The sequence below is a fragment of the Molossus molossus genome, unplaced genomic scaffold, assembly GCF_014108415.1.
Source record: "Molossus molossus isolate mMolMol1 unplaced genomic scaffold, mMolMol1.p scaffold_m16_p_1, whole genome shotgun sequence".
NCBI classification, from domain to species: Eukaryota; Metazoa; Chordata; class Mammalia; order Chiroptera; family Molossidae; genus Molossus; species Molossus molossus.
Window position 1 is genome coordinate 203,489,538 of NW_023425344.1, and position 25,456 is coordinate 203,514,993.

The following is a 25,456-nucleotide window of genomic DNA, read 5'->3' on the forward strand; positions in this document are numbered from 1 at the left end:
TTCACATTGTGTTTTCTAAGAAACAGGTTCATTTCAACTTCCTGCTACTTCCTATAAGAGTAGCTCAAAATAAATGTAATGAAATGTTGATTAACATATCCATATTCTCTGTTCTGGAACAGTTACATAAGAAGTACTGCTTGAGGTTCTTTGTATTTTGTTTGGCTTTTCTGTTACATGGACAGGGCAAATAACTTTTTTTTTTAAAATCCTCACCTGAGGATATTTTCCCATTTATCCTCAGATAGAGTGTGAAGAAGAGAGAAACATCAATGTGAGAGAGGCACATTGATTGGTTGCCTCCTGCACAACCTCAACCAGGGCTGGGGACTGAACTGCCATCAAGGTCCGTGACCTTGACCAAAATCAAACCCGAGACTCTTTGGTCCGTGGTCTGACTCTCTAACTGCTGAGCCAAACCGGCCAAGGCAAATAACTTTTGTTTTCGTTAATCCTCACCTGAGGATATTTTTCCATTTATTGTTTTACATAGAGTGGAATGGAGGGAGGGAGGAAAGGAGGGAAAGACACACACACACACACACACACACACACACACACACACACCAACTGGTTGTCTCCCGCATGACCCCCAACCAGGGCTGGGGATTGAACCTGTAACCTAGGTAAATGCCCTCCAGTCCTTGGGCCAATGCTGAGCCACACTGGCCAAGGCAACTTTTAAAAAGTTAAGCAACTACTTAATTGTACATTCAATAGGAAAGGGACAGTATACAGAAATAAATATCAACTTCAAATACTAAATTTTAACAACACTTACTCTGTAACTATCATTTATTAAAAAGTCCAATCTCCCAAGCATAGTGATTCCCTCTTTAATGACACATTTCCTCTGAAGTCCAGAAATAGGTTTAAAACCATCCTGCTGGCTGTATTGTTTTCCCCAGAGGAGGAACTGATCTGTTTCCCAGTTGGGGTGTCAGGTGTGGGCATGATGGCTACTCATTTACAGTTTATTTCTATGCACATTTTAGCATAGTGATGTCTCAACCCAGAAGTGATGACAGCCACACAAAAGTCTGTGGTGGGCAGTGTGTTGCGATGTCACTGAGAAGTGGCAACAGCTTGTGCTCTCAGGTGGCGTCTGTCCTCTTCATCATCTTTCTACTGCAGACTTTGGCATGCTTACAAGGGTTCTGTGGTATGCAAACAGCCTTTAATTGGTTTGCTTAAGAGAGGCATTGTTGATTGAAAAGGCTGGCTTATACTTACACCCTGCTTTTTTTTGCAAATGCCAGACTTTCTCAATAGCATTTCAGAGATTTTCTGTTTTGAACACAATTACTGGATCTGACCAGAATACAGACACACCACCACCCATATTGCTTAATGCTAAGACACTGCATCTTTGCCTTTCTATATGTCACTAGTTTTTGTTAAAGCATTCTGAAACTTGAATTATTGATGGAACTATTTTTATAAGTACACATCCTCCTAAAGTTCATGCTTCCTTTTAAAGCAGGCCATAGGGTCCATGGCAAGAATTCTTTGCAGAGAGGGTTTCTGCAACTTAGAAATTTGATTTGTATAACTAACCCTGGCTCTTTCCCCACTTCAGGAATCTGATTCTTCTTCCTCCTCCTCTTCTTCTGGTGCATGGCTCCTTGTGCTCAACTCCAGTGCAGTTTGGTTGATTGATGCTTCATTGTCTACATGCACCAACATCTGCTTTAGCCAAGGACAGTATGGATTAGTAGGAGGACAATGGCCTCAAAACAGAAAATTCTTAAAAACAGTTTCAAACCAAATGTCAACTGTGTGTTCATTCCCAGTATTTACCACTAAGAGCTACCACTTTCCTATTTCTCCAAATTCTACCCTGACCACCCCTCACCCCAACCCACATAGCCAAAATGGAAGGGTAAATGCCCTAGATTTGACAGAATGTTACCTGATTTACAAACATGGTTCTTACATAAGAATTATGCTGGCTTAGATTTACTTCTTTCAAATGGGTTTAAATGGCTTCACGCAACAGAAGAACTACTCAGATATGGTATATTTAGAAAGATGATGATTTTACTGATTTAAGTGAGGGCATTTGGTAAGAGGATACAATGAGGACTAGAACTCACTTTTTAGCACTATGCTTTGTAGTTGAAGCTACACTGCTTTTGCACCCCAAACTGACTTATTCACAGAGCAATAAGAGTTATGTCCCTGCAAAGATCTCCACTCTCCCTGCATTAGATGACTAGGATGGTGGAGACAATGTAAGTATCTAATTAATACATCAATCAAGGTGTAACCAGCTGGGCTTTTCCCTGACTAAAACAATATCGAATAGCCAGTTTATCAAACTAGAATATTCTTCATCAGTATTTCCCAGAGATCTTTGGGCTTGATAATGTAATTTACAACAATTTTTGACCTCCAAGCACCATGACAGCAGAATGAACTTTGCATTTGCTCCCTATGCCCACACTTGATTAAGCTTACATCATGTGACTGTTCATGTGCAGCTTGAGAAGACAGCATCTCATCTCCTCTTTTAGAACTAATCATTGATTGGAGGGCCAATTCTTCAACCTAGAAGAGAAGAATTAAGCACGTTTTCCTTACTATTTCACTGGAATACTGATGTGGGAAAATTTACTGTCCATGCTATAAAAGGCTGGCATCATAAGAGGAAGTGAAAACAGTGTAATCTCTTTGCAGCTCTACAAAGAAGGATGGGACTCTTTTTTTTTTTTTTTAATCCTCACCCGAGGACATTTTTCCATTTTTTGTTCAGATAGAGTGGGAGGGAGAGAGAGAGAAACATCGATGTGAAAGGGACACATCGAGTGGCTGCCACCCACACGACCAACCTGGGCCGGGGACAAACTGCAACCAAGGTACGTGCCCTTAGCAGGAACCAAACCTGGATCTCTCTGGACCGCAGGCCAACGCTCTAACCGCTGAGCCAAACTGGCCAGGGCGGGGATGGGACTCTTAAGCTTTCCCTCCTTTTTAAGAAATAAAAAGCTTCCAGTCCCTTTTCCCTGGGGTGTACAGATATACCAACTGGGCCAAAGTCCACTCCCCCAGACCTAGTGGCTCCTGCAGAAAACACAGTAAGCCCTTAAGCCAAGTGTCCTTATCTAATTCCAGAGGGCAGATTCCTTAGGCTTGAGCTTGTCTACCTAGTAATGCAGGAAAAATGGAAGTGCTTCAGAAGCATAAAGAAATTTAGGCTTTGGAGGTCTTCACCAACTCTCTCTCTCTCTTTCTCTCTCTTAGGTATCTATACAGGCACTGTGGTGCTATGAGAATCTAAATAAGTAGGCTATCACAACTGTCCTGAGGAAAGTGCATGCTATTTTAATATGGCACAGTTGTGTACAATGTGTTTCAGTTTACAAAGGGCTTTCATAACTTTCATATCATTTGGACTTAAAGATCTTGAAGGGTGCTGAGCAGGAATGATCAGGATCATGGCACTGGGGCTGAAGGGAGTGAATTACACACAGGGAAATGGTCCTGGTGGCCTGGTGGTCCTAAACGTCTACTCCCCGTCAAGGCAGTGGAGTCAGTAACTGCTCCGGGAAGAAAAGCTACAGGGAATTCTAGGACAAGTCTCCTGGGCCTCGTCTTCCTTCGCACAATGGGAGAACGAGAACGTGCGAGTCTCTTCTAGCTTTGCCATACTAGAGCTGTTTCAAGCGGCAATACAAGCCAGGAAATAGTGGCTAGTAAATAGTGTAGGAGCTCATTAGGAAGAGGTTGGGCTGGGAAGGTCGAGGCGATCTTTCGGGAGATGGCATTTCACCGTGTGTGGAAGCCACCTGCATTTCCGGGGTGTCGAGTGTGGGAATGAACTCGCCAAATGTGCAGCCTGCTGGGCCTCAACCTACTCGGACAGAATCAAGGTTCTGAGTTGGGCCCTTAATCTCAAAACAAGTTCCCAAGGGGCTTGTAAGCCACCAGATCAGCGGCCAACCGCCAGGGAATACGGGAGGGTCACCAGCAGCGGGGGGCGCTGCAGACGCCTGGGGTTCGCATAGAGCCGTGCTCCGGCAGCTGCGAGATGGCGGGGCGGGTGGGGACTACGTGGTCACCTTGAGCCGGTTCAGCTGGTCGTGCAGTGCGGCCTTCAACCGGAGCAGCGTCTCCTCCTCCTTGCGCAGCTCCTGAAGCCGGCTCAGCATCGCGTCTTCTGATGCCGCACCCTTTCCGCAGCCCAGTCGCCCCGGCGCTCGGTGATGACGCCACAGCCTCCGCGTTCCCGGAAACGGAAGAGCAGGTTGGCTGCACGTGGGCCGGGGCGCTACTGGCCTACTCCACCGAGCCTTGAAAGCTAGACTTGAATAGTGATCAAGATTCCTAAAGCACAGGCCGTTGGAGCCGTACAGTAGGCGGAGCCCTGGCCGAGTTACTCAACTGGTTGGAACGCTGACCCATACACCAAAAGGTGGTGGGTACGGTTCAGGTCAGAGCACATACTTAGGTTGTGGGTCCCCAGGTTGGGTGCTTACAGGGGGGCAGTCTATCCATGTTTCTCTCAAATCAATAAACATACCCTCTGTGTTACACTTCCAATGTGATGTTGCAGCTAAGTGGTTATTTTAACCCCATAAAACCTGCAAATGCATTTTTGAAGGCAGGGACTTATATTACCAGCATTTAGTACAGGTACCCTAGTTCCTGTAGGCAAAACTTCCGGGTAAAAGAGTGTTTCCTGGGAGATAGATACAAGTTAGAGCACGAAAATAAAACAGGTCTTTTTTTTATCCTCACCTGAGGACATTTTTCCATTTTTTGTTCAAATAGAATGGGAGGGAGAGAGAACCATCGATGTGAAGGGGAAACGAGTGGCTGTCACCCACACGACCAACCAGGGCCAAGGAGGTACGCGCCCTTAGCGGGAACTGAACCCAGGTCTCTCTAGACTGCAGGCCGTCGCTCTAACCGCTGAGCAAAACCGGCCAGGGCAAACAGGTCTTTTTTTTTTAAACACCGATGTGAGACACAGCCATTGGTTGCCTCCTGCATGACCCTAACTAGGGCCGGGACGACTGAATTGGATGGGAGATTCTTTGGTCCTCTGCTCTGTTGAGCCAAACCGGCCAGGGAAACAAAACTGGGATATGATGCCTTTAACACAGAAGGGAACTGAGAGATTTCTTGATTCTGCGAATGGGAGTATTAGACATAACCCTTGCTTTGGACCTTAGACTGCCAAAATGATCCTGACATGAATTAACTCTAGGGCAGTAGGCAAGACATTCATTGACAACTAAAAGCTTTAGGAAAAAATGAATGCACTTTTGGGCACATTTTTCTGCACCATGCTTTAACATATCCACCTGCTAGAAAAAGTGAATACACAAGTAGTTCTGAAAAATGCTTCTGACACTGTCCCAAGAGCCAAAATAATAAGGGTGGCAAGCGTACCCTCACCTCAACAAGAATACTTCTCTGAGGGAACCATCAGATTGCTACTGCTGCACCTTAAAACGTATTGATTCTGCCCTCTTGTGGCTACTGAAAATGTCAATTCTTTATGCAGCAAGTAGGTTTTTAAAAAAATTCTAACACCTGTATTTCTGAGACTGATCTTTTAATCAGCTTTCTGGAGACATTCCTTACAAAATGAATTTTATATTTGGATATATGGAGCATCCCTCTTTCCACTCAACAGCATGGATTTTGTATAAATCAAATGCTCCATTTTAGACCACACTGAAACAAATGAAAAGCTGAAGTTATGGAAAACAAAGTGTAATAAAAAATTTCTAAGATTCACACAACACATACAACAAGTCATGTTTCTCACTGTCTTTGATCATGTTTTTATTCAAGATTAGCTGTCCAAAGTGATTTGACCTTTATGGAATAAACAAATTTAAGTTTATGCCGCAGGTTTCTTTTCTTCTGTGGTGGGTTTCTTTTCTGTGGGCTTCTTCTCAGTTACTGGTTTCTTGGTAGCTGCAGCCTTTTTTCCCACCAGAGGCTTCTTCGGCTTAACGCCAACAGCCTTCTTTCCTTTCTTCCCTATCACAGGCTTCTTGACTGGAACTCCCTTCTCATCTGATTTGGCTTCTAATGCTGCTGCTGCTTTATCCACCCGGAGCTTGTGCTGCAATAAATTAGGAGGAAAATCTAAGAATCAATTTTTCTAAAAACATATCCTATCCTCAAAAACCAAATTATCACTTACATTCTTGGCCTGGCGAAGAATAGTGTTCCGGCGCATGGTTTTTGCATATGGGTTTAGCTTCAACATGATTCTCAGGTTTTTCAGTGGATTCTTCTTCAGGACTCTGCGATGAATCTTCTTACTATGAAAAATGTGGACACCATTTTAACATTTTATTTATATTACCCACATTTTATTTGGTTAATCCTCACCCACGGATATTTTCCTGTTGAATTTATTTAAATTGTTTTCTTTTAATTTTTTAAAATTAAATGTTTCTATTGACTTTTTAGAGAGCGAGCTTTCGATGTGAGAGAGAAACATCCATCAGCTGCCTCCTGCATGTCCCTACTGGGGATTTAGCCCGCAACCCAGGCATGTGCCCTGACCAGGAATTGAACATGGGATGGCGCTCAATTCACTGAGCCATGATGGCAGGGCTCAATTGATTTTTTAGATAAAGTGGAAGGGGAGGAGGGAGGGAGGGAGATCAATTGCTTATCTCCCGCACATGCCCAGACTGGGGACTGACCTACAACCCAGGTATGTGCCCTTGACTGAGAATTGAATCTGTTAAACTTCAGTCTTCGGGACAATGCTCGAACCACTGAGAAAAACCGGCCAGGGCACGTTATCCACTTAAAAAATAAATAAATAAATAAATAAATAAATGAGGTCGGGGCAAGAATTACTACAAATACTACAATTTTACCGTGGTGCTCGGAGGGCTCTTTGTATCTCTGGGCTTTTCAAGATTCTACTAAGGTCTGTATTCAGCATCTTGTGCATAGGAAGGCTGAAAGAAAAAAAACAAGAAAACGTTGAAAGCAGATGCCCAGTTCTTCTCATGTGATTAATGTGAACCCCAACAGAAGATAAACTTTTAACCATTGAAAGCTCTCCAGAATTCAAATAAAATTCCCAACTACACTATCACTTCTCAGAGCACCTCAACCATTTCAGCATATCACATCTGTTTATGAAGGGAAATAGCAACAAAGCACAACCCATTCTTTAGAAAACATGGAAATCAATTCTGAATGTAAATATCCATAGTATAAACATTTATGTTCAGTATATGACTATAAGAACACTCACTTGTAGTTACTCTTGAGGGAGGCAGCTTTACGCCAAGTGCCATACAGATTATCTAACTTGCGGAAAGCACTTTCAGTCCAAATGCAGAAACGGCCCACGTGCCCACCAGGAGCAAGTTTCAAAATGTTCAGTTTGCTTACATTAAGCAGAGTAATTCCTTTTAAAGGGAAAAGTGAATTAGAAGAGTATTTTCAACAGAAGAAACATGTACCATCATCTGTACGGCTAATGTGCTACATAAAATACCGTCAACTGTTGTCAGTTATGAAGTTTCAGCCATGAATGGCGTACTCATTCAGCAAGAATCAGACATTCCACAAAATCATGTGTTTCAGAAACACGGACCATTAAGTGGAATCTCATCATAAAAAAGCTTGCATAACATGGGCAATCAAAACACGCAGGCAACACAAGAATTACCAGGGATGTTTCTGAAGGCTTTGATGATACCATTGTCCTCATTATAGATAATGCAGGGTCCCCTGCGCTGGATACGACGTCGGTTTCTCATTTTGCCCTTGCCAGCTCTCATTCGCTGAGAGGCATAGACCTACAAAAGTGAAAAGTTTTAGTATTCTAATTAAGACGTTACAAAAATGACTTCCCTAACATTAAAAAACACAGTCATAAATGGCAGTATCCAAATGCAAGTACTGTTCCATACCATATAACAAGTTTTCCACCAGTGACAGACCATGTATAGACAACCGTACACCATATAACCTGGGTGTATACCATCTGGGTTTGTGTAGGTATAGTCACACGACAATGAAATCACTTAATGGTGCATTTCTCAAATCGTATCCCTGTTAAGCGGTACACAACTATAATATAGTTCCAGAATTCTTGCTCTCACATCCAGGATTTGTAGTTACTATTATCCTTCAGCAATCTTTTGAAAAAATCCTGACAAACCTGTGAGAAGGACTACCAAACTGTAAATGTGTTCATTAAACATACCTTTTTGATATCATTCCAGGCCTTAAGTTTCTTAAGAAGCAAAACAGCCTCCTTGGTTTTCTTGTAACTTTCAACTTTATCTTCAACCACCAAAGGAAGTTCAGGAACTTCCTCAATTCGATGACCTGACAAAGCCAATTAATAAATACTAACCTGGTTACTCTGAACCTTTTGAAAAATTGAGAAGCATTTTATACAACCCACAAGGGCAAAACTGAATACAACCTATCAAATCAGAACTTCCACAAATATCATATGTGTTTCAGAAACACGGACCAATGAAGTGGAATCTCATCACTTTGACAGTTAAAAGTAGAATAGGCAACATGATGAAGTGTAAGTGGAAAGTTTTCCAGTATAATAAGTCACTGTATTTAAAGTACTTCTCCAGTTCCACAGCATTCACTAATGATGGATTTGTGAGATCGAACGTGTCAGAATTAGTTTTTAGTAGAAAGAAATTTAGTCAGGCACTCTGGGATGAGAAGAATTTACACAGGTTATTATTTGCATGAATGAAAAGGTTCAGGTTGAGGAAAGAAAAAAATGGGCTTTTTGTTATCATTCCTGTAATACAAAATATCACAAACCTTTAGACATGACCAGTGCTGGTAAGGCCGAGGCAGCCAGGGCAGAGCAGATGGCATATCGTTTCTGTGTTGTGTTCACTCTACGGTGCCAACGGCGCCAGGTTTTGGTTGGTGCAAACATGCGGCCCCCACGACACATCTATTTCTCCCAGTTAAGAATCACATTTCTCAAATGTTAGGAAAAGGTTATGTCTTGCTCAGTAAGAATTTTCGTCACCCTTCTGAACCAGCTTACTGACAGCAGGCAACTGTCGCCAAGAACAGAGTAAGACGCAAATTACGACATCATTGCAAGTAAACCTTTTAATGTCAAGCCCTTACTGTCTTTAGCATTTAACAACAAAAATCTTCCAGATTCCAACTGTCTAGGGTTACCTGGACACTACCAGTACAAACATATTTTCAAACTAGTTAACACGAACAAACCAGATCAAGTCTGCTAAATTCCATAACTGACCAGTCTAGGTAGTGACCACAAAAGATACATTTCCAAAAGCACCCTGGCCAGAACGGTGAGTTCCACCACCTCGAACTCTTGGAATCCGAGCCACAGCTCTGCCAGTACCCCAAGACTCAGCACTGGTTTGATGACCTGAAATTGGGAAGAAATAAAAGTTTTAGCTACCCAACCATACCACTGTGACTATTATGCGTGGTATCAAACAGCATCAGAACATCCAGGAAAATCATCTGATTCAGAAACACGGACCAATGGAGTGGAATTTCATCACTGCTGTTAAGCAGCCTTTAAAGTATCAACCCATGAAAAATTTAAATTCATACCTGCCAGTTCACTGACAGCATAGGGCTGTCTATTGTTTTTGCGCAAGTTGGTGTGAACAAAGTTCACAATGTCTGGTCGAATGGGAGCCTTGAACACAGCAGGCAAAGTGACATTTTTGCCAGAAGATTCCCCCTTTTCAGAGTACACGGATATTAGTGGACGAGCACACGCCTGGGAAAAAGGAAAAAGACATTTATACTAACAAGCCATGTCAGAAACACTCTTCTCATGTGCCAACAACTCCATTAAATGCTGTTACAAAAGACTAGAGTCTGGCGAGGTAGACATTGCTTAAAGCTAAAACAAAGGCTACCTCACCAACACATCAAGTCTTTTAACTTCAGTCAATTCTTACACTGGAAGGACATTTAGAATCAAGTACTTCCACATAGTTTTCTGAGAGAATGGTTTATCATTAAACTTCCAAACCAGGTGTTACACAGCAAAATGATCAAAACTATACTTTAAGGTTTGAAAATGCCTTTTAAAGGCACTATCTAAACGTTTACCCCAAATTTCAACAAATCTTGTCTACGATAGCTCTACTACTCCAAATTTCCACCCTTGCCCTTTATCCCATTCTAAACACTTCTTCCAGAACTACAGTAAAGACACTGGTTGTTACTTTTAGCTCAACCTTCTCCAAACACTTACCACGTGAAAACAAAACTTTAAACGATGTGCCCAACCTCGTCTCCCATACTCTCTCTTCAGGATACACTCAGGGTAATCGTCACCCTCCTACCTCAGAGGTACCAAGTCTTCTCCCAAAAGACACTCTTACCACGCTTCCTCCCCTTACCACCTTGGAAAGAGGGCCACCCTTCTCTAATCAGTTTAAAGCCCAACTATTGCCCCCTTCCCAGTTCCTTATATCCACAGTACTCACTACTGTTAATCATTACTGTGTATTTTACACCTAACTCAATTACGATAGAAGCATCAGATGGATAGTTTTTGCCCCTTTTGTTCACTGAACTCCTCATGGCCCCGCACGCTGCATAGTACATACAAAAGCATTCTTTGTGGAAACAGTACATGTTTAACACCTGCTGTACTATGAGCTGAGAGCTAAAAGATGAAGGGGACACGAAAGAGAAAAATTAAAGGATCAGAAAGCTTTTGATAGAGGGAATTAAGGCGAAAAGACAGGAATTCAAAAAAAGGTGCTAAAGAGGATTCTTTAAAAAACCCTCTCTCAAAAAGACTGAACGTTCTTTACTAATCAGCACATGGAGATAGAGAGCCTAAAATGGACTTTCACCGCGACTCTGCCCTAGGACCCAAGAATTTACAAGTCCTCAGTAGAATTCGTGTTTTCTAGCATCAAGGAAAGCTAGAGTTCCAAAGTCCCTCTGCGCCTGAGAACCCTCTGGGGTCCCGTGCTGCCTCCAGCGCGCCCCGAGCCGGGAAGCCCACGTTGCCTAAGATGGCTGCCGAGGAGCCGCACCACCCAGCTCCCGCAACAAACAGACGCTTCTCCTCCCCCTTGCTTCTCCTCCTGAAGGCCGCATGCTTCGAAGCCCAATCCATTCCTGCCAGGCCCGACAGCAGGAGAAAGTCCAGCGGAGAAAGCCCACTCACCATGGCGGGGAGAGGAGAGCGCCACACTCCTCTCGACCCGGTGGCTCCCACAGGAAAAGGAAGTGCCCAGCACTCCCTCGTTCTTTATGTAACCTTCAACGCATCCCCCTCTGCTCCGTGTCAGAACCAACCCAGTGGCACAAAATCTCTCTCCAACAATCTAAAAAATAAAAAATAGTGTATCGTTTCTCCCCCTGTGTAAAATTACGGCACCTGCTGGCTTCCAAAGCCAACAATAACGCCGAGAAACGAGGGACTTCTTTCCGCGGAATAATTCACAAGTGGGCGTGGCCAACTCTCGCGAGACGCGGTGTCTTCAACTACTGTAAAGTCTTTTAACTTTTTCTTATGGAAATGAAAGATTATTGGGAAGGGGGAAACCGCTGTGTGCTTTAAAACAAAAGTTTACCTTGTGAACCAAGGAGCGCTGATGTGGGGTGGTAGAAGTAGTCCCGGCGGGGTGGGGGGTCACGACTCCGGACGTCAGCGTCCGGCGCGAAGTTTAGTTGGCGGCTTGGGAGCTGTTGTCAGACAGAGGCGGGATGTGGTCGCGAATGAACCGAGCTGCTGAGGAGTTTTACACTCGTCTCCTGCAGTGAGTTGTGGCCCCGGCTGCTGGCTAGGTTGCGAGGGCAGCGTTACTCCGTCAGGGTATCTCTCTCCCCCAAGCCTCTTGCCGCGGCCCTGTGATTAGCGCCTGGGCACGTCTCAGTGGCGCGAACGTTACAGACTAAGCCTTCCTGGGGTCCGGGAGTTGGGGAGAGGCCGGTTATCCGCTCCGGTGTGGGGGTGGGGCTTGATTGTGGTTTAGTTTTCAGTGGTTCTCAACCTTCCTAATGCCCTGACCCTTCAATACAATTCCTCATGTTGTGGTGACCCCCATCCATGAAGTTATTTTTCTTGCGACTTCACAACTGTAATTATGTCTTAGGTGACCCCTGTGAAAGGGTCCTTCGACCCCCAGGTTGAGAACCGCTGGTTTAGGTGAAAATATCTGTACGTTATCCCTCGCGGTGGAAGGTGACACATTTTCTAAGGGGCACTTTATTCATTCTGATAATGCACGCAGCTTGCAATGTGTTAGAGGCGCCTTCCAGTGTATGGAAAAGTAGATGCGGGCACCCTTCACCTGTTTCAAGCCTTGCTGGTGTGAAACATCGTTACAGAGCCTTTTCAAGATAGTTAGTATATGAGCTATGGTTATGATAATGGGGTGGTGTGTTGGCTTTTTAAACACCTTTATTTCACCGTGCTCTATGATTGCATTTTATTCTTGTAGCGAAGTACTAGTACCAAAGGGTCTTCCGTCTAGTCCTGCAATCCAACGTAAAAATGGAATCCAGTAGTTCTCAAATTTGAGCGTGCATCAGAGTCACCTGGAGGGTTGTCAAAACACAGATGCTGGGCCCGTCCTCAGGGTTTCTGATTCAGTCGGTCTGGGCGGGGCCAAGAACTTGCCTTTCTAACAAATTACAGGTGAAGCAGATGCTGCTGCCTTGACACACTTTGAGAACCACTGGTATAATCTAACCCCTTATTTTCTAAATGCTATCACTTTTCGTTGTTTGTCTTTATTGCTTTTTTTCCTGCTTACAAAAGTAGAATTTTTTGATCATTATAGAAAGAACACTAGCTTTTTAAAATATGTTTTTTTAAATTGATTTTTTAGAGAGCAAGGAAGGGAGAAAGAAAGAAGCATTGATGTGAGAGAGAAACATTGACTGGTTGCCTCCTGTATGCGCCCTGATGGGATTGTATGCTTTCTGCTCATGGGTTGATGCTCCGACCAGTTGAGTCACATGGGCCAGGGCTCTTTCTCCTTAACCTAATACTATTTTTCTGCTTTTTCCCCCTTCCCAACTATGCTTTACGGCTGCCACGACTACTTTGCATCTTGCTTTTTTCACTGTTGTCACACAAAGATGAAATGATGACTAACTCCTGAGTTGAAATGACAGAATACTGTAGCTCTATTTTTCATGTGTGGTTTTGCATTACAGGGAATTTGATGAAGAAAAGAAAGGAATCAGTAAAGACCCATTTATCTATGAGGTATGAAGAATTTATTTGTTTTTTAAAGACAATGCAATAATCTTAAAATTGTGAGTTTTAAAAGGTTGATTTTATTGAAATTAATTTACATACAGTAAATTTCATCCTTTTAGAATACAGTTCTATCAGTTTTTCAGTCATATAACTGGCTCCATCAAGATATAGAACATTTCTATCACCTCCAAAAATTTCCTCATGTCCATTTATAGTCAACTTTTACCCCTGTTCCTAGTCCCTGGCAACCAGTAATCTGTTTTCTGTCTTCTGTTTACCTTTTGCAGAATGTCATGTAAATAAAATCATACAATATGTAGCCTTTCAGGTCTGGCTTCTATCAATGAGTGTAATGCATTTGAGATTCATCTATGAACAGTTTTCTATTTTGTGGATACACTACAGTTTGGTTATCCCTTTACCAGTTGAGGGACACTTGGATTGTATTCAGTTTTTGATAGTTATGAATAAAGTTGCTATAAGCATGTATGGATTTATTAAGCATCTAATATATGCCAACTGTTCCACAGGTAAACTCCCCAAAGAGTTTAATCCAGCCCAGCCGGTGTGGCTCAGTGCATTGGGGTTTGACTCCCGGTCAGAGCACATGCTCCGGTTGTGGGCTCGATTCCTAGTAAGGGGCATGCACGAGGCAACCAGTTGATGTTTCTCCCTCACATCAATGTTTCTATCTCTCTCGCCCTTCCTCTCTCTCTAAAAAATCGATGAAAACATATTTTTTTAAAAAAGAGTGTAATTAGCTCTGGCTGGTTTGGCTCAGCAGTTAGAGTGTTGGCCCACGTACCAAAGAGTTGTGGATTCGATTCCAGCCAAGGGCATGTACCTCGGTTGTAGTTCATCCCCAGCCCTGGTCAGGGTCATAAGGGAGACAGCCAGTCAATGTGTCTCTTTCACATTGATGTTTTTCTCTCTCTCCCTCCCTCCCTTTCTCCCTCCCTCCCACTCTGTCTGAAGACAAATGGGAAAATATCTTGGAGTGAGGATTTAAAAAAAAAAGAGTTTAATCCATAAAGTAATTGGTAAACTAAGGTAAATTATATACTAAATGACAAATAAGCTGGGGAGAAATAGTCATGAATGATAAGGGTTAGTATCCATATACATAGAATATGTGAAAAGCCCTTTAAAATCAATAAGAAAAAAGACAACAATAGACAGATGCAAATAAGTAATCACAGAAAAAAAAATACAAGTGTAGGCATCCTACACTATCTGAATTCTCACTAACCAAACTCAGAAATTCAGTATGTTCAGGTAAATATATTAGTCCCTCCCTATCTGAATTCTTGCCAGTTGATACCTATATTAGTTTCCTAGGGGTTGCAGTACCAAAGTACCCCAAATTGGTTTGCTTAAAACATCAAAAATATATTGTCTTACAGTTCTGGAGACTAGGATCTGAAATCAAGGTGTCAGTAGGGACCCGTTCCCATTGAAGGCTCTGGGAAAGGTTCTTTCCTTGCCTCCTCCTAGCTTTTGGTGATTTCCAACAATCCTTTGCTTTCTGAACTTGGTATCTAAATGCTTCAACATCCAAAATAAGAAATTAAACATTTAAATAATGAGAAATACTTGTTAATAATAAGCATTTTAGAGACTGTTCATCTTCATTAGTGAGCAAATAAATGAAAATTAAAATAATAACAGGGTACTGTTTTCTTGCTACGGGATGGTAAACATAATGAAAATACCCTATGTTGACATAATTGATGGGAATGCAAATGTTTGGGTATGGAATATTCAAAAGGCAATTTGATACTATTAATATGATTTTATATATTCATTTTAAGAAAGTAATTCAAAATGTCAATTTTTTTTTATAGGAAGTAACTTGAAACTACCTAAAATGTCAAACAGTGTGGAATTAGTTATGTGATGGTAGAGCCATGATACTAGACAAAGAACGTTTATTTATTTATTTTTAAATCCTCACCTAAGGATATTTTTCCATTTATTTTCAGATAGACTGGGGGGAGGGGCGGGGAGAAACATCGATGTGAGAGAGACACATCTGGCTGCCTTCTTTACGACCCCAAGCAGGGCCGGGGAGTGAACTGCAACCTAGGTACATGCCCTTAACCAGAATCGAACCAGAGACATTTTGGTTCTTGGGCCAGTGCTGCAACCACTGAGCCAAACCGGCCAGGGCTAGACAAAGAACATTAAATGGCGTGGAATTTCATGGTATAAAAACTATTAGAATACCCTCTTTTTATTAAGGAAAATCCTATTTATATATAAGTAATAGATACATTTTTATTTAAATAGATTTATGTATGTGCCTGGAAAAAGAGTTGGCAAAATATGTAACAATAAGTCTAATAATAGTAGTGATTACTGTGGCTAGTAGAATTATAGGTGAGTTTTTAAAATTTTCTTTTAGCCCTGGCCAGTTTGGCTCAGCAGTTAGAGCGTCAGCCTGCGGTCCAGAGAGACCCGGGTTTAGTTCCTGCTAAGGGCATGTACTTCGGTTGCAGTTTGTCCCTGGCCCTGGTTGGGTCTGTGGGTGGCAGCCACTCGATGTGTCCCTTTCACATCAATGTTTCTCTCTCTCTTCCTCTCTCTCCCTCCCACTCTATCTGAATAAAACATTGGAAAAATGTCCTCAGTGAGGATAACAAAAAAAAAAAATTGGGTTCTCTTACTTTTCAGTTTGTAAGAGTTCTTTAAAAAAAACAAAACTCTCTTTTAGCGCTGGCCAGTGTGGTTCAGTTTGTTGAGTGTCCTCTGGTACACCAAAAGGTCTCTGATTTGATTCCCTGTCAGGGCACGTGCCCAGGTTGCAGGTTCAATCCCCAGTTTCTCACATTGATGTTTCTCTCTCCCTCTCTCTTTTTCTCTCTCTAAAATCAATATAAAGATATTAAAAATAAAAGTTTCTTTTCTTTTATATTTTATCCTTATCTGAGGACTTTTTTGCATTTATCTTCAGATAGAGCGGGAGGGAGAGAGGAAGGAAGAGAGAGAGAAACATTGACGTGAGAGAGACACATCGTCTGGTTGCCACCCACACCACCCCAACCTGGGCCAGGGACAAACTGCAACCGAGGTACGTGCCCATAGTGGGAACCGAACCCGGGACTCTCCAGTCCACAAGCTGACACTCTAATCGCTGAGCCAAACTGGCCAGGGCAAAAGTCCCTTTTAGCTATTTATTTTCAAACTTTTCTACAGTAAACATATATTGTAATTAGAGTGAAAGACTATACATTTCCTATAAACTGATAAAGTTCTAAATTCCATTGTTCATTAGAAGAAAGGATAATATTTTGTAAAGGGTTAATTTTGTGGTACATAATGATAAATACAGTATGGTTACAGGAAAAGGCTGTCAGTATGATGCTAATTAAAAGAAGGCTTTATAAGGCAGGGTACATTTTAGGTGGGCCTTTGAAGCATGTGTGTGTATATATATATATATATGTACATATATATATATATGTGAGTTACATTTTCTAAACATGAACAACAACATGGGCAAAAAAATAAATGAACTCTTTTACTTATTTTTTTTTATCCTCACCCGAGGACATTTTTGCATTTATCTTCAGATAGAGCGGGAGGGAGAGAGGGAGGAAGAGAGTGAGAGAAACATCGATGTGAGAGAGACACATCGAGTGGTTGCCATCCACACGGGGACAAACTGCAACCGAGGTACTTGCCCTTAGTGGGAACCAAACCTGGGACTTTGGTCCGCAGGCTGATGCTCTAACTGATGAGCCAAACCGGCCAGGGCATAAATGAACTCTTTTAAAACATTATGTCTTGTTTAAATTCTCCTCTCCATTTAATCGCATAGAATTGGTCTTTATGTGTTTAAATGTACAAATATTAAACATATAAAACATTGCTTGACATTACCTATTTTTAATAGGCTGATGTCCAAGTGCAGTTGATTGGCAAAGGCCAACCAAATCCTTTGAAAAATATTCTAAATGAAAATGATGTTGTATTCATCTTGGAAAAAGTGGTAAGTAGAGCTTGGGCTTTGTGGTTCTGTTCTTGATAGCCAAATTTGGTTTCGTGGAAATAATCTCAAGAGTACATTTTTTTTTTTTTTTTTTTTTATCCTCACCCGAGGACATTTTTCCATTTTTTGTTCAGGTAGAGTGGGAGGGAGAGAGAGGAAGAGTACATTTTTTGTCAGCATATTTTAAAAAGCAGATTCTAATTCGTTTAGCAGTAAGTACAGTGTTGTTCAATAGAAATATAATGTGAATCACATATGTAATTTAAATTTTCTAGTAGCCTCATTAAAGAATAATAAATGAAATTATACAGTAAAATTTACTTTTAAGAATGTTATGCATAGAATAACAGTGTGTAACATTTTGAGGCTGGCTTCTTTCACTCAGTATAATGCCTTTGAGAGTCTTCCAGGTTGTGTGTGTCTCTTAATTGCTGAGTGGTGTCTCATGGTGTAGATATACCAGTTTACCCATTTACCCTTTAAAGGACATTTGGGTTTTCAGTCTTCAGTGATCATGAAAAGAGCTATAATAATTTTTGTACAGATTTTTTTTTTTTATCCTCACCCAAGGACAGTTTCCCATTTTTGTTCAGATAGAGTGGGAAGGAGAGAGACGAATCGAGAGAGAGAGAGAGAGAGAGAGAGAGAGAAACATGCACGTGAAAGGGCACATCGAGTGGATGCCTCCCACAGGCCCCAACCAGGGCCAGGGACAAACTGCAACCTAGGTACATGCCCTTAGCGGGAACTGAACCCAGATCTCTCTGGACCCCAGGCTGACGCTCTAACCACTGAACCAAACTGGCCAGGGCAATTTTTGTACAGATTTTTGTTTGCATATAACTTTTCTTTACAGTAATTAATACCCAGAGATTGCTGGGTCTGAAATTAGGTATAGTGATGGTTTTTTAAATTTAATCTGATGTATCTGAAATGATCATTTCTACACCAAATTAAAATAAAAATCATTAATGAGATATTTGAAGTTCTTTTTTTCATACTACTTTAAAATCTGGTATGTATTTTACACTTACATCTCAGTTTGGTCTGGCCAATTTCATGTGCTCAATAGCCACATGTGGCTAGTGGCTACTGTATTGAACAGCACAGCATAAGTAACTATGACTCATGACATTCTACTTAATTTTGTTTTTTAACTGTAACAAGAGAGAACTTTTTATTTATTTTTGTATCACTGTATAATTATAACCTTAAAATTTTGTTTTAATTAGGGTGTTTTGGCAGTTGTGGTTTTTATTGAGTGCTGATAATGCTATCATGTTACTGGGTTGTGTGAGGCAACCATTCCTTTGGTTACATCACTTCCTGAAGTAGATAGAAACAGGCTCCAATAGGGGAAAATGGATGTTCTTTTAAAAGGACATCTCTGTCTGCTTCAGGACCCTCATTCTGTCTGGACAGTCATTGTGGTGAACAAGGAGCTCTTTATTTATTTATTTATTTTAAATAGTTTTTATTGATTTTTTTAGAGAGAGAGAAAGGGAGAAATAGAAACATCAATGTGAGAGAGAGATATCCATCTGCTGCTTTCTGCACGCCCCCTACTGGGGATAGAGCATGTGCCCTGACCCGGCTGGAGCTCTTTATTTTAAATGTTCACACATGAAAGCTCCTTTCTTTTTTTTTTTTTAATCCTCACCCGAGGATATTTTTCCATTTTTGTACAGATAGAGTGGGAGGGAGAGAGAGAGAAACATCGACGCGAAGGGACACATCGAGTGGCTGCCACCCGCACGACCAACCAGGGCCGGGGACAAACTGCAACCGAAGTACGTGCCCTTAGCGGGAACCGAACCCGGGTCTCTCCGGACCGCAGGCCGACGCTCTAACCGCTGAGCCAAACTGGCCAGGGCATGAAAGCTCCTTTCTGAGGAGGGGAGCTACTTTTAAGTTAATGAATGAGTGTTATTAGTATTTCTCTATGGTGGATAAATGCATGGAAAATAATTATAGGTGAATTTTGTGGTTGAATTTAGACGTTTGTGATGGCTTTTATGAGAATAAAAGAAAACTTAAAACAGTAGCTGGTACCTAGTAATGCTCAGGAAATGTTAACTCCTAATTATTGTTCTTATTGGCAGTACTGAGCTAGTTAACTAGTTAAACACATGGATATCAGAAACACATAGATACCAGAAACCTGTAACACAAATGAGAATTGATAATAGCCCTAAGAGGAATAGCTTTAAGGAATCTTCGTGTTTTGGGACTGAAGAATCTGACAAAATCAGGGAGTCTCCCATGGATGTCCCTTAGTATTTTATCTTTAGCTCATTTTGTACATGTTGGAGCACTTTTTTTTTCTAATGACATCAGATGCTTTCTTTATCAGTAGTAACTTAGAGCAATATCTTTTTTTTTTTTTTTCCTCTTTTTTTTTTTTTATCCTCACCCGAGGACATTTTTCCATTTTTTGTACAGACAGAGTGGGAGGGAGAGAGAGGAAGGGAGAGACAGAGAGAGAAACATCGACGTGAAGGGACACATTGAGTGGCTGCCACCCGCACGACCAACCAGGGCCGGGGACAAACTGCAACCAAGGTACATGCCCTTAGCGGGAACCGAACCCGGGTCTCTCCGGACCACAGGTGGGCGCTCTAACCGCTGAGCCAAACCGGCCAGGGCTAGAGCAATATCTTTTGATAAGACAGTGGAAATACTTCTGATGGCAAGATGTGCTGGTAACAAACTGGTTTGTAGCTATGATTCTTGTCATAGCCCAGTAGTTTTTGCTTAAGGTTTTAGAAATCAGTGTATTATGTTCTAGCACAGTGAAGTTGACTGTTATTTTATGTGTTCTTTTACCTGGTTACATAATTTAAAAACATTTTTTAAAGCCTTTAGAAAGGGAAGAAACAAGTCATGTTGAAGAGCTACAATCTGAAGAAACTGCTGTTTCTGATTTCTCTACTGGTGAGAATGTTGGACCACTTGCTTTACCAGTTGGGAGGGCAAGGTAAGGTTCTTAGGATCGAGGTAGGAATAGGGGTGGAGGGTAGGAATTTAAATTGAAGCATTCTTATAAACACTGGGGAAAAATATGTATCTATCCCAGATCTTCCCTCTTTCCTTCCCTCTCCCCCTAGATATATATACCTAACTGTCTACCAAGAAGGCTGCAGTGATTGTCCCTTCCTCCAGTCTCCTATACCATTTGTTGTTGCTTCTTAAATGTTTTCTTTGTGTCTAATCTGGTTCTTCTCCAATCTTTCTTTCTCACTGCTGCCAAAAAAGTCTGATCAAGTTTCTTCCTGCTTATAAATCCCTCAGCGGTTCTCATTGCCTCATGATAATATCCAAATTCCTTTTGAGTGACACATAGGAAGGAGCCTTCCTTGTCTAGTCCAGTGGTCTTCCACCAAGGGTACCATGCCTAGTGGACATTTGGAAATTACACGGGTACTTTTTGTTGATCATGATAACTGAGGGGAGCTATTGGCCTGCGCCATGAATTGTAAACATCCTGCAATGCATGGGGCTCTCCTGCCCAATGAGGAATGATTTCACCCTGTAAGAAACCCTGCTGCCTCTCTGCCTTGCAAGCTTCACTTCCTTTCTCCTCTCTGTGTAGACATATGCAATTCTCTCTGCCTGACCTCCCCCACCTCCAAAACCAAAAAGTCCTTGCTATCAAGGAGTTCTGGAGGATATAGTCATGAAAATAATGACTGTAATAACATTCACAAAGCAACTTTCCTTTATGACCGTTTGTTTGTTTTGCTATTTAGAAGCTTTTAACATTTTTAGGTAGTTAAATTAATCAACATTTTCTTTTATGGCTTCTTGATAAAAATCAAGTCACATTTGGCTTTTTTCTCTCTCACAACTTAAACATTATTTATTTATGTTGTTTTCTTCAGCCAGTATTTGTTGGATTTACCCATATGCTTATCGTTTCTTTGCTCACCATTTCTTCTTGCATTTCAGACTTTCCTTCTGGGATTATTGTATTTCCTTTTTGAAGTGCAATCCCTTAGAAATTCCTTTCCTGAACATCTGTTGGCAATAAATTCAGTTTTCATCTCTTTTTTTTTTTTTTTTTTTTTTATCATCCTCACCCGAGGACATTTTTCCATTTTTTGTTCAGGTAGAGTGGGAGGGAGAGAGAGGAAGAGAGAGAGAGAGAAACATCGATGTGAAAGGGACACATCGAGTGGTCGCCACCCGCACAACCAACCAGGGCCGGGGACAAACTGCAACCGAGGTACGTGCCCTTAGCGGGAACCGAACCCGGGTCTCTCCAGACCGCAGGCCAACGCTCTAACCGCTGAGCCAAACCGGCCAGGGTAGTTTTCATCTCTTTAAAAAAAAAATTTAAGCCACATTTTGGTAACTTAATTTTTATATACTTTCAAATTTACAGAACAGTTACAAAAATAATAGAGGAACTTCTGTATGTCCTTACCTAGATTCACCAATTGTTTACATTTTGCTATATCTGCTTTGCCATTCTCTCTTTTATTCCTCCTCCTCCTTTTCCTCTTCCTACTCTCCCATTCCCACTGTCTATGTAATATACACATCTCTCACTCACAATTTTTTTAGTAAGTTGGAGACATTGTACTTCTTTACCCCTAAGTACTTCACTATATATTTCCTAATAACAAGTACATTCTCTTGTATAACCACAGAACAGTGATTAAAATCTGGAAATTTAACATGGTTACCACACTATAATCTAATTTACAGTCCATATTATAATTTCCGTAAGTGTCCCAATGACTAATAACTTCAGGCCTCTTTTCATGTGCTTATTGACTCCTACTTTCTCTCCCCACCCCAAGCTTTACTGACATATAGTTGACATATCCTACTTATTTCCTTAGCTTAGTCTCAAACCATAGTTCCACTCTCACTGAACCTCTACCCTTGCTGTATTGAACTCCCTGCTCATAGTAGCGCCGAACCTGTCACTCTGTCACTTTCTGGTGCGTGAGTCTTGGTCTGCCTGTGTGCTTGATTCTCACTTCTTCATTGGGTGAAATATTTATGAAATTTCAGATTTTTGTTTCTGGGAGACCCTTCATGATATCTCTGGAAAAGAAAATTCTTGGCTGATTGACAATCTCTACATATAGTTTATTTTTTCTACTCTTGTTTTTAAGGCAGTTAATTGGACTTTACACCATGGCTCACAATCCTAATATGACCCATTTGAAGATTAATCGGCCAGTTACTGCCCTTCCTCCCCTTTGGGTAAGGTGTGACAGTTCAGATCCTGAAGGGACCTGTTGGCTAGGAGCTGAGCTTATTGCAACAAATAACAGCATTACAGGAATTGACTTATATGTGGTCAGTTGTAAAGGTGAGAGCTCACTTTTACTACTTTTATGGGTATATAGGTATATATTTATTTTTTTGATAGTTATTGTTTTATGGTTTTTTCTGAAAATTGATATTGTTTAGAGGGAAGTGCACACAGTGGAACTTGTGTTAGCTACCATGAATCTGGTCTAGTGTATAACTTGCAGCATATAGGTGATGTTCCAGAAACAGATCTCCAAAAGTCTGGACAGGAGTTTATGGCTGTTTTGTTTGGGTTTCATTTGATTTGTATAGGTATATTTTTGGAAATTTTTATTAGAGGATCAAAAATTGAATATAATGACAATATAACTCCAATCTCATAGTAGGCATACAATTATATTTTTGGTATATTGAGCTTTGTTCCACTTTCATTCTTTTATCAACATTTTATTCACCTGTGATTTAAAACTTAACTTCAACTATTATTTGAATTTTCTAACGTTAAGATGTAATTTTGAATTATAACCTTTAATTTTTTTCCTTTCATGTCCCATAGCTGATAAAAATTATTCTATAAATCTTGAAGACTTAAAAAATTCACATAAGAAAAGACATCACTTGTCTACTGTAAGTATTTGTCTTCTCATAGTATTCAAACTGTTATTGACCTGCCTTCCTAGTATAAAGAGTTTTTTCACTCCTTATATAACTACATATTTTTCTGTAGTATCATAATGTTTGTATTGCCCTGGTCGGTTTTGCTCAGTGGTTAGAGCGTTGGCCTGCGGTCTGGAGAGACCCGGGTTCAGTTCCTCCTAAGGGCATGTACCTCCGTTGCAGTTTGTCCCCGACCTTGGTTGGGTCATGTGGGTAGCAACCATTTGATGTGTCCCTTTCACATCGATGTTTCTCTCTGTCTCTTCTTCTCTCTTCCTCCCACTCTATCTGAACAAAAAACGAAAAAATGCCCTCAGGTGAGGATAAAAAGAAAAAATGTATTTATTTTCATATCAGCTAATGCCTTTATGCTAGTCTTTGTGATTGTCTTATTTTTCCATTTGGGATGAAAGTATAGTACTTTTTCTTCTTTTGGGAAAAGAGTCAAAGTAGTTTTGAAAATGGGCCTTTGGTTATGTGAAAGCATAGCCACTGATGTACTGGATGCACTCTTTTCAGGTCACAGCCAGGGGCTTTGCCCAGTATGAGCTCTTGAAGTCCACTGCCTTGGATGATACAGTCCCCACATCACAAACCACGGTCACTTTAGATATTTCCTGGAGTCCTGTGGATGAGATTCTTCAAATTCCTCCACTCTCTTCAACTGCAACTCTGGTAGGAGCAAGCCCTGTTTTCTGTTGAGTTTACTCAGTGTAGGTTTACTTTTAACTTGCTTGTTGCTGGTGCTGCCTGCTTCCAGTCCCAGCCTCAGCCCTCCTCGAGCTCTAACAGCTGGCCCTTGAAGTATCCAGAGAAGCCAGTAGAGGTTTTGCTAGGTGATCTCATCTATCAATTGCCCACAGCACTGCAATTAAGAGTTTTCTAGTGATTAATAAAGTCTCTTGAGTTGGGACTCAAGTGAAATTATCAAAGTGATATCATTTCTGCTATTCTTAATTTTTTTTTTTTTCAATTATAGCTGACATTTAATATTATATTAATTTCAGGTATACAGCATAGTGGTTAGACATTTATATGATTTATAAATGATTCCCCTGGTAAGTCTAGTAGCCACCTGGAACTGTACAGTTATTACCATATTAGTGACCATGTTCCCTGTGCTGTACTTTACATCTCTGTCATCTTAGCTATTCTTCAAAGAGTGTATATATTGATAGTACATGAAGAATTACTATACTATTGAACCTTTTCACCCTGTAACATTTCTAGGAATTGTCTTAACAAATTAATCAGAATTACTAACAAAAATATATGTACAAAGCTATTTACAGTGGTATAGCTATGTTTCCAAATTATTAAAAACAAAACCTGAATATTTAATAGGGAAATGACTTAACTAAATTTCCATTATGAACTATTACACATTCCTTAAAAATATTCATTTCAAGTGTCTTTGTTTTTTTTAAAATCCTCACTTGAGGACATTTTTCCATATTTTGTTTAGATAGAGTAGGAGGGAGAGAGAGAGAAACTTCGGCGTAAAAGGGACACATCGAGTGGTTGCTACCCGCATGACCCAACCAGGGCCAGGGACAAACTACAACCAAGGTACGTTCCCTTAGCCTGAACCGAACCTGGGTCTCTTCGGACTGCAGGCCAACGCTCAAACCGGCCAGGGCTAAAGTGTCTTTAATAATAATAGGAAATGTTCATTATTAAGCAGACAAAAGCAGATAGTTCAAAATTGAATGTATAGTAGAATCTTGATTATGTCTTTTAAAAATGTGTACACAGCCCTGGCCGGTTTGGCTCAGCAGTTAGAGCGATGGCCTGCAGTCCAGAGAGACCTGGGTTTGGTTCCCACTAAGAGCTTGTACCTCGGTTGCAGTTTGTCCCTGGCCCTGGTTGGTTTGTGCGGGTGGTGACCACTCGATATGTCCCTTTCACGTCAATGTTTCTCTCTCTCTCCCTCCCTCCCTCCTACTTTATCTGAACAAAATATCAAAAAATGTCCTTGGGTGAGGATAAAAAAATAAAATAAAATGTGTACACAGAAGCCTGGATAGTGTTAGTAGTGGTTCCCACAGGGTGGTGGGATTATGGATAAGCTTATTTTTAATGCTTTTCCTTCAGTAGAAACTTACATACAACATAATTTATTTTTAAATTTTTTTTCACCCTCCTTCTTTTAAAATAATGTCTTAGAATTTTAAAAGTTTACCTCTAGGTGAGACAGCACACTGTTGATTTAGTTAGAAGGAGTGTAAGAAACTTTTTTATTGGGGGGGGGGCAGTTATTTTTGGTGTGTGGTAATGCTAAGTTTATCATTGAGTCTTGAACACTGTATTTGTCCTACTTGTTCTTTGGAAATTCA

General features: G+C 41.0%; 3 protein-coding genes and 4 non-coding genes across 12 annotated transcripts in view; 1 reads left to right on the forward strand and 6 right to left on the reverse strand.

Moving 5' to 3' along the window:
• Positions 1-659: 659 nt before the first annotated feature.
• SNAPC5 (small nuclear RNA activating complex polypeptide 5) lies at positions 660-4,188 on the reverse strand. 3 transcript variants are annotated; one of them, XM_036270571.1, is made up of 4 exons: positions 4,062-4,188; positions 2,461-2,550; positions 1,558-1,689; positions 660-1,157 (listed from the first exon to the last, which is right to left on the reverse strand). In XM_036270571.1, exons 1-3 carry the CDS (start codon positions 4,149-4,151, stop codon positions 1,576-1,578), a joined length of 294 nt encoding a protein of 97 aa, XP_036126464.1. In that variant the 5' UTR covers positions 4,152-4,188; the 3' UTR covers positions 660-1,157; positions 1,558-1,575. The 3 variants fall into 3 exon arrangements, with proteins under 3 accessions (XP_036126464.1, XP_036126454.1, XP_036126474.1); XM_036270561.1 differs by having other exon boundaries at positions 664-1,689; XM_036270581.1 differs by having other exon boundaries at positions 674-1,686.
• A 1,578-nt stretch (positions 4,189-5,766) lies between these two features.
• RPL4 (ribosomal protein L4) lies at positions 5,767-11,221 on the reverse strand. Its single transcript, XM_036274925.1, has 10 exons — positions 11,159-11,221; positions 9,574-9,745; positions 9,276-9,382; positions 8,791-8,929; positions 8,201-8,325; positions 7,661-7,790; positions 7,241-7,397; positions 6,855-6,938; positions 6,164-6,284; positions 5,767-6,082 (listed from the first exon to the last, which is right to left on the reverse strand). Exons 1-10 carry the CDS (start codon positions 11,159-11,161, stop codon positions 5,855-5,857), a joined length of 1,266 nt encoding a protein of 421 aa, XP_036130818.1. The 5' UTR covers positions 11,162-11,221; the 3' UTR covers positions 5,767-5,854.
• LOC118622111 lies at positions 7,542-7,611 on the reverse strand. Its single transcript, XR_004957939.1, has one exon. It is a non-coding gene; the product is annotated as a small nucleolar RNA SNORD18 (small nucleolar RNA).
• On the reverse strand, positions 8,430-8,503 carry LOC118622099. Its single transcript, XR_004957930.1, has one exon. It is a non-coding gene; the product is annotated as a small nucleolar RNA SNORD18 (small nucleolar RNA).
• On the reverse strand, positions 8,985-9,083 carry LOC118622155. The gene has a single exon (XR_004957972.1). It is a non-coding gene; the product is annotated as a small nucleolar RNA SNORD16 (small nucleolar RNA).
• On the reverse strand, positions 9,455-9,525 carry LOC118622122. Its single transcript, XR_004957947.1, has one exon. It is a non-coding gene; the product is annotated as a small nucleolar RNA SNORD18 (small nucleolar RNA).
• A 464-nt stretch (positions 11,222-11,685) lies between the features above and the next one.
• Positions 11,686-25,456, forward strand: part of ZWILCH (zwilch kinetochore protein) — a 38,927-nt gene continuing 25,156 nt past the window's right edge. For 2 of the 4 annotated variants that reach the window (XM_036266524.1, XM_036266551.1), the window contains exons 1-7: positions 11,686-11,753; positions 13,159-13,210; positions 17,100-17,195; positions 20,054-20,172; positions 22,322-22,521; positions 23,020-23,090; positions 23,640-23,795. In XM_036266524.1, coding sequence (XP_036122417.1) covers positions 11,701-11,753; positions 13,159-13,210; positions 17,100-17,195; positions 20,054-20,172; positions 22,322-22,521; positions 23,020-23,090; positions 23,640-23,795 — 747 coding nt within the window. In that variant the 5' untranslated portion in view covers positions 11,686-11,700. Of the gene's footprint in view, positions 11,754-13,158; positions 13,211-17,099; positions 17,196-20,053; positions 20,173-22,321; positions 22,522-23,019; positions 23,091-23,639; positions 23,796-25,456 lie in introns of those variants that run through there. The other 2 variants (XM_036266533.1, XM_036266542.1) reach the window with 2 other exon arrangements.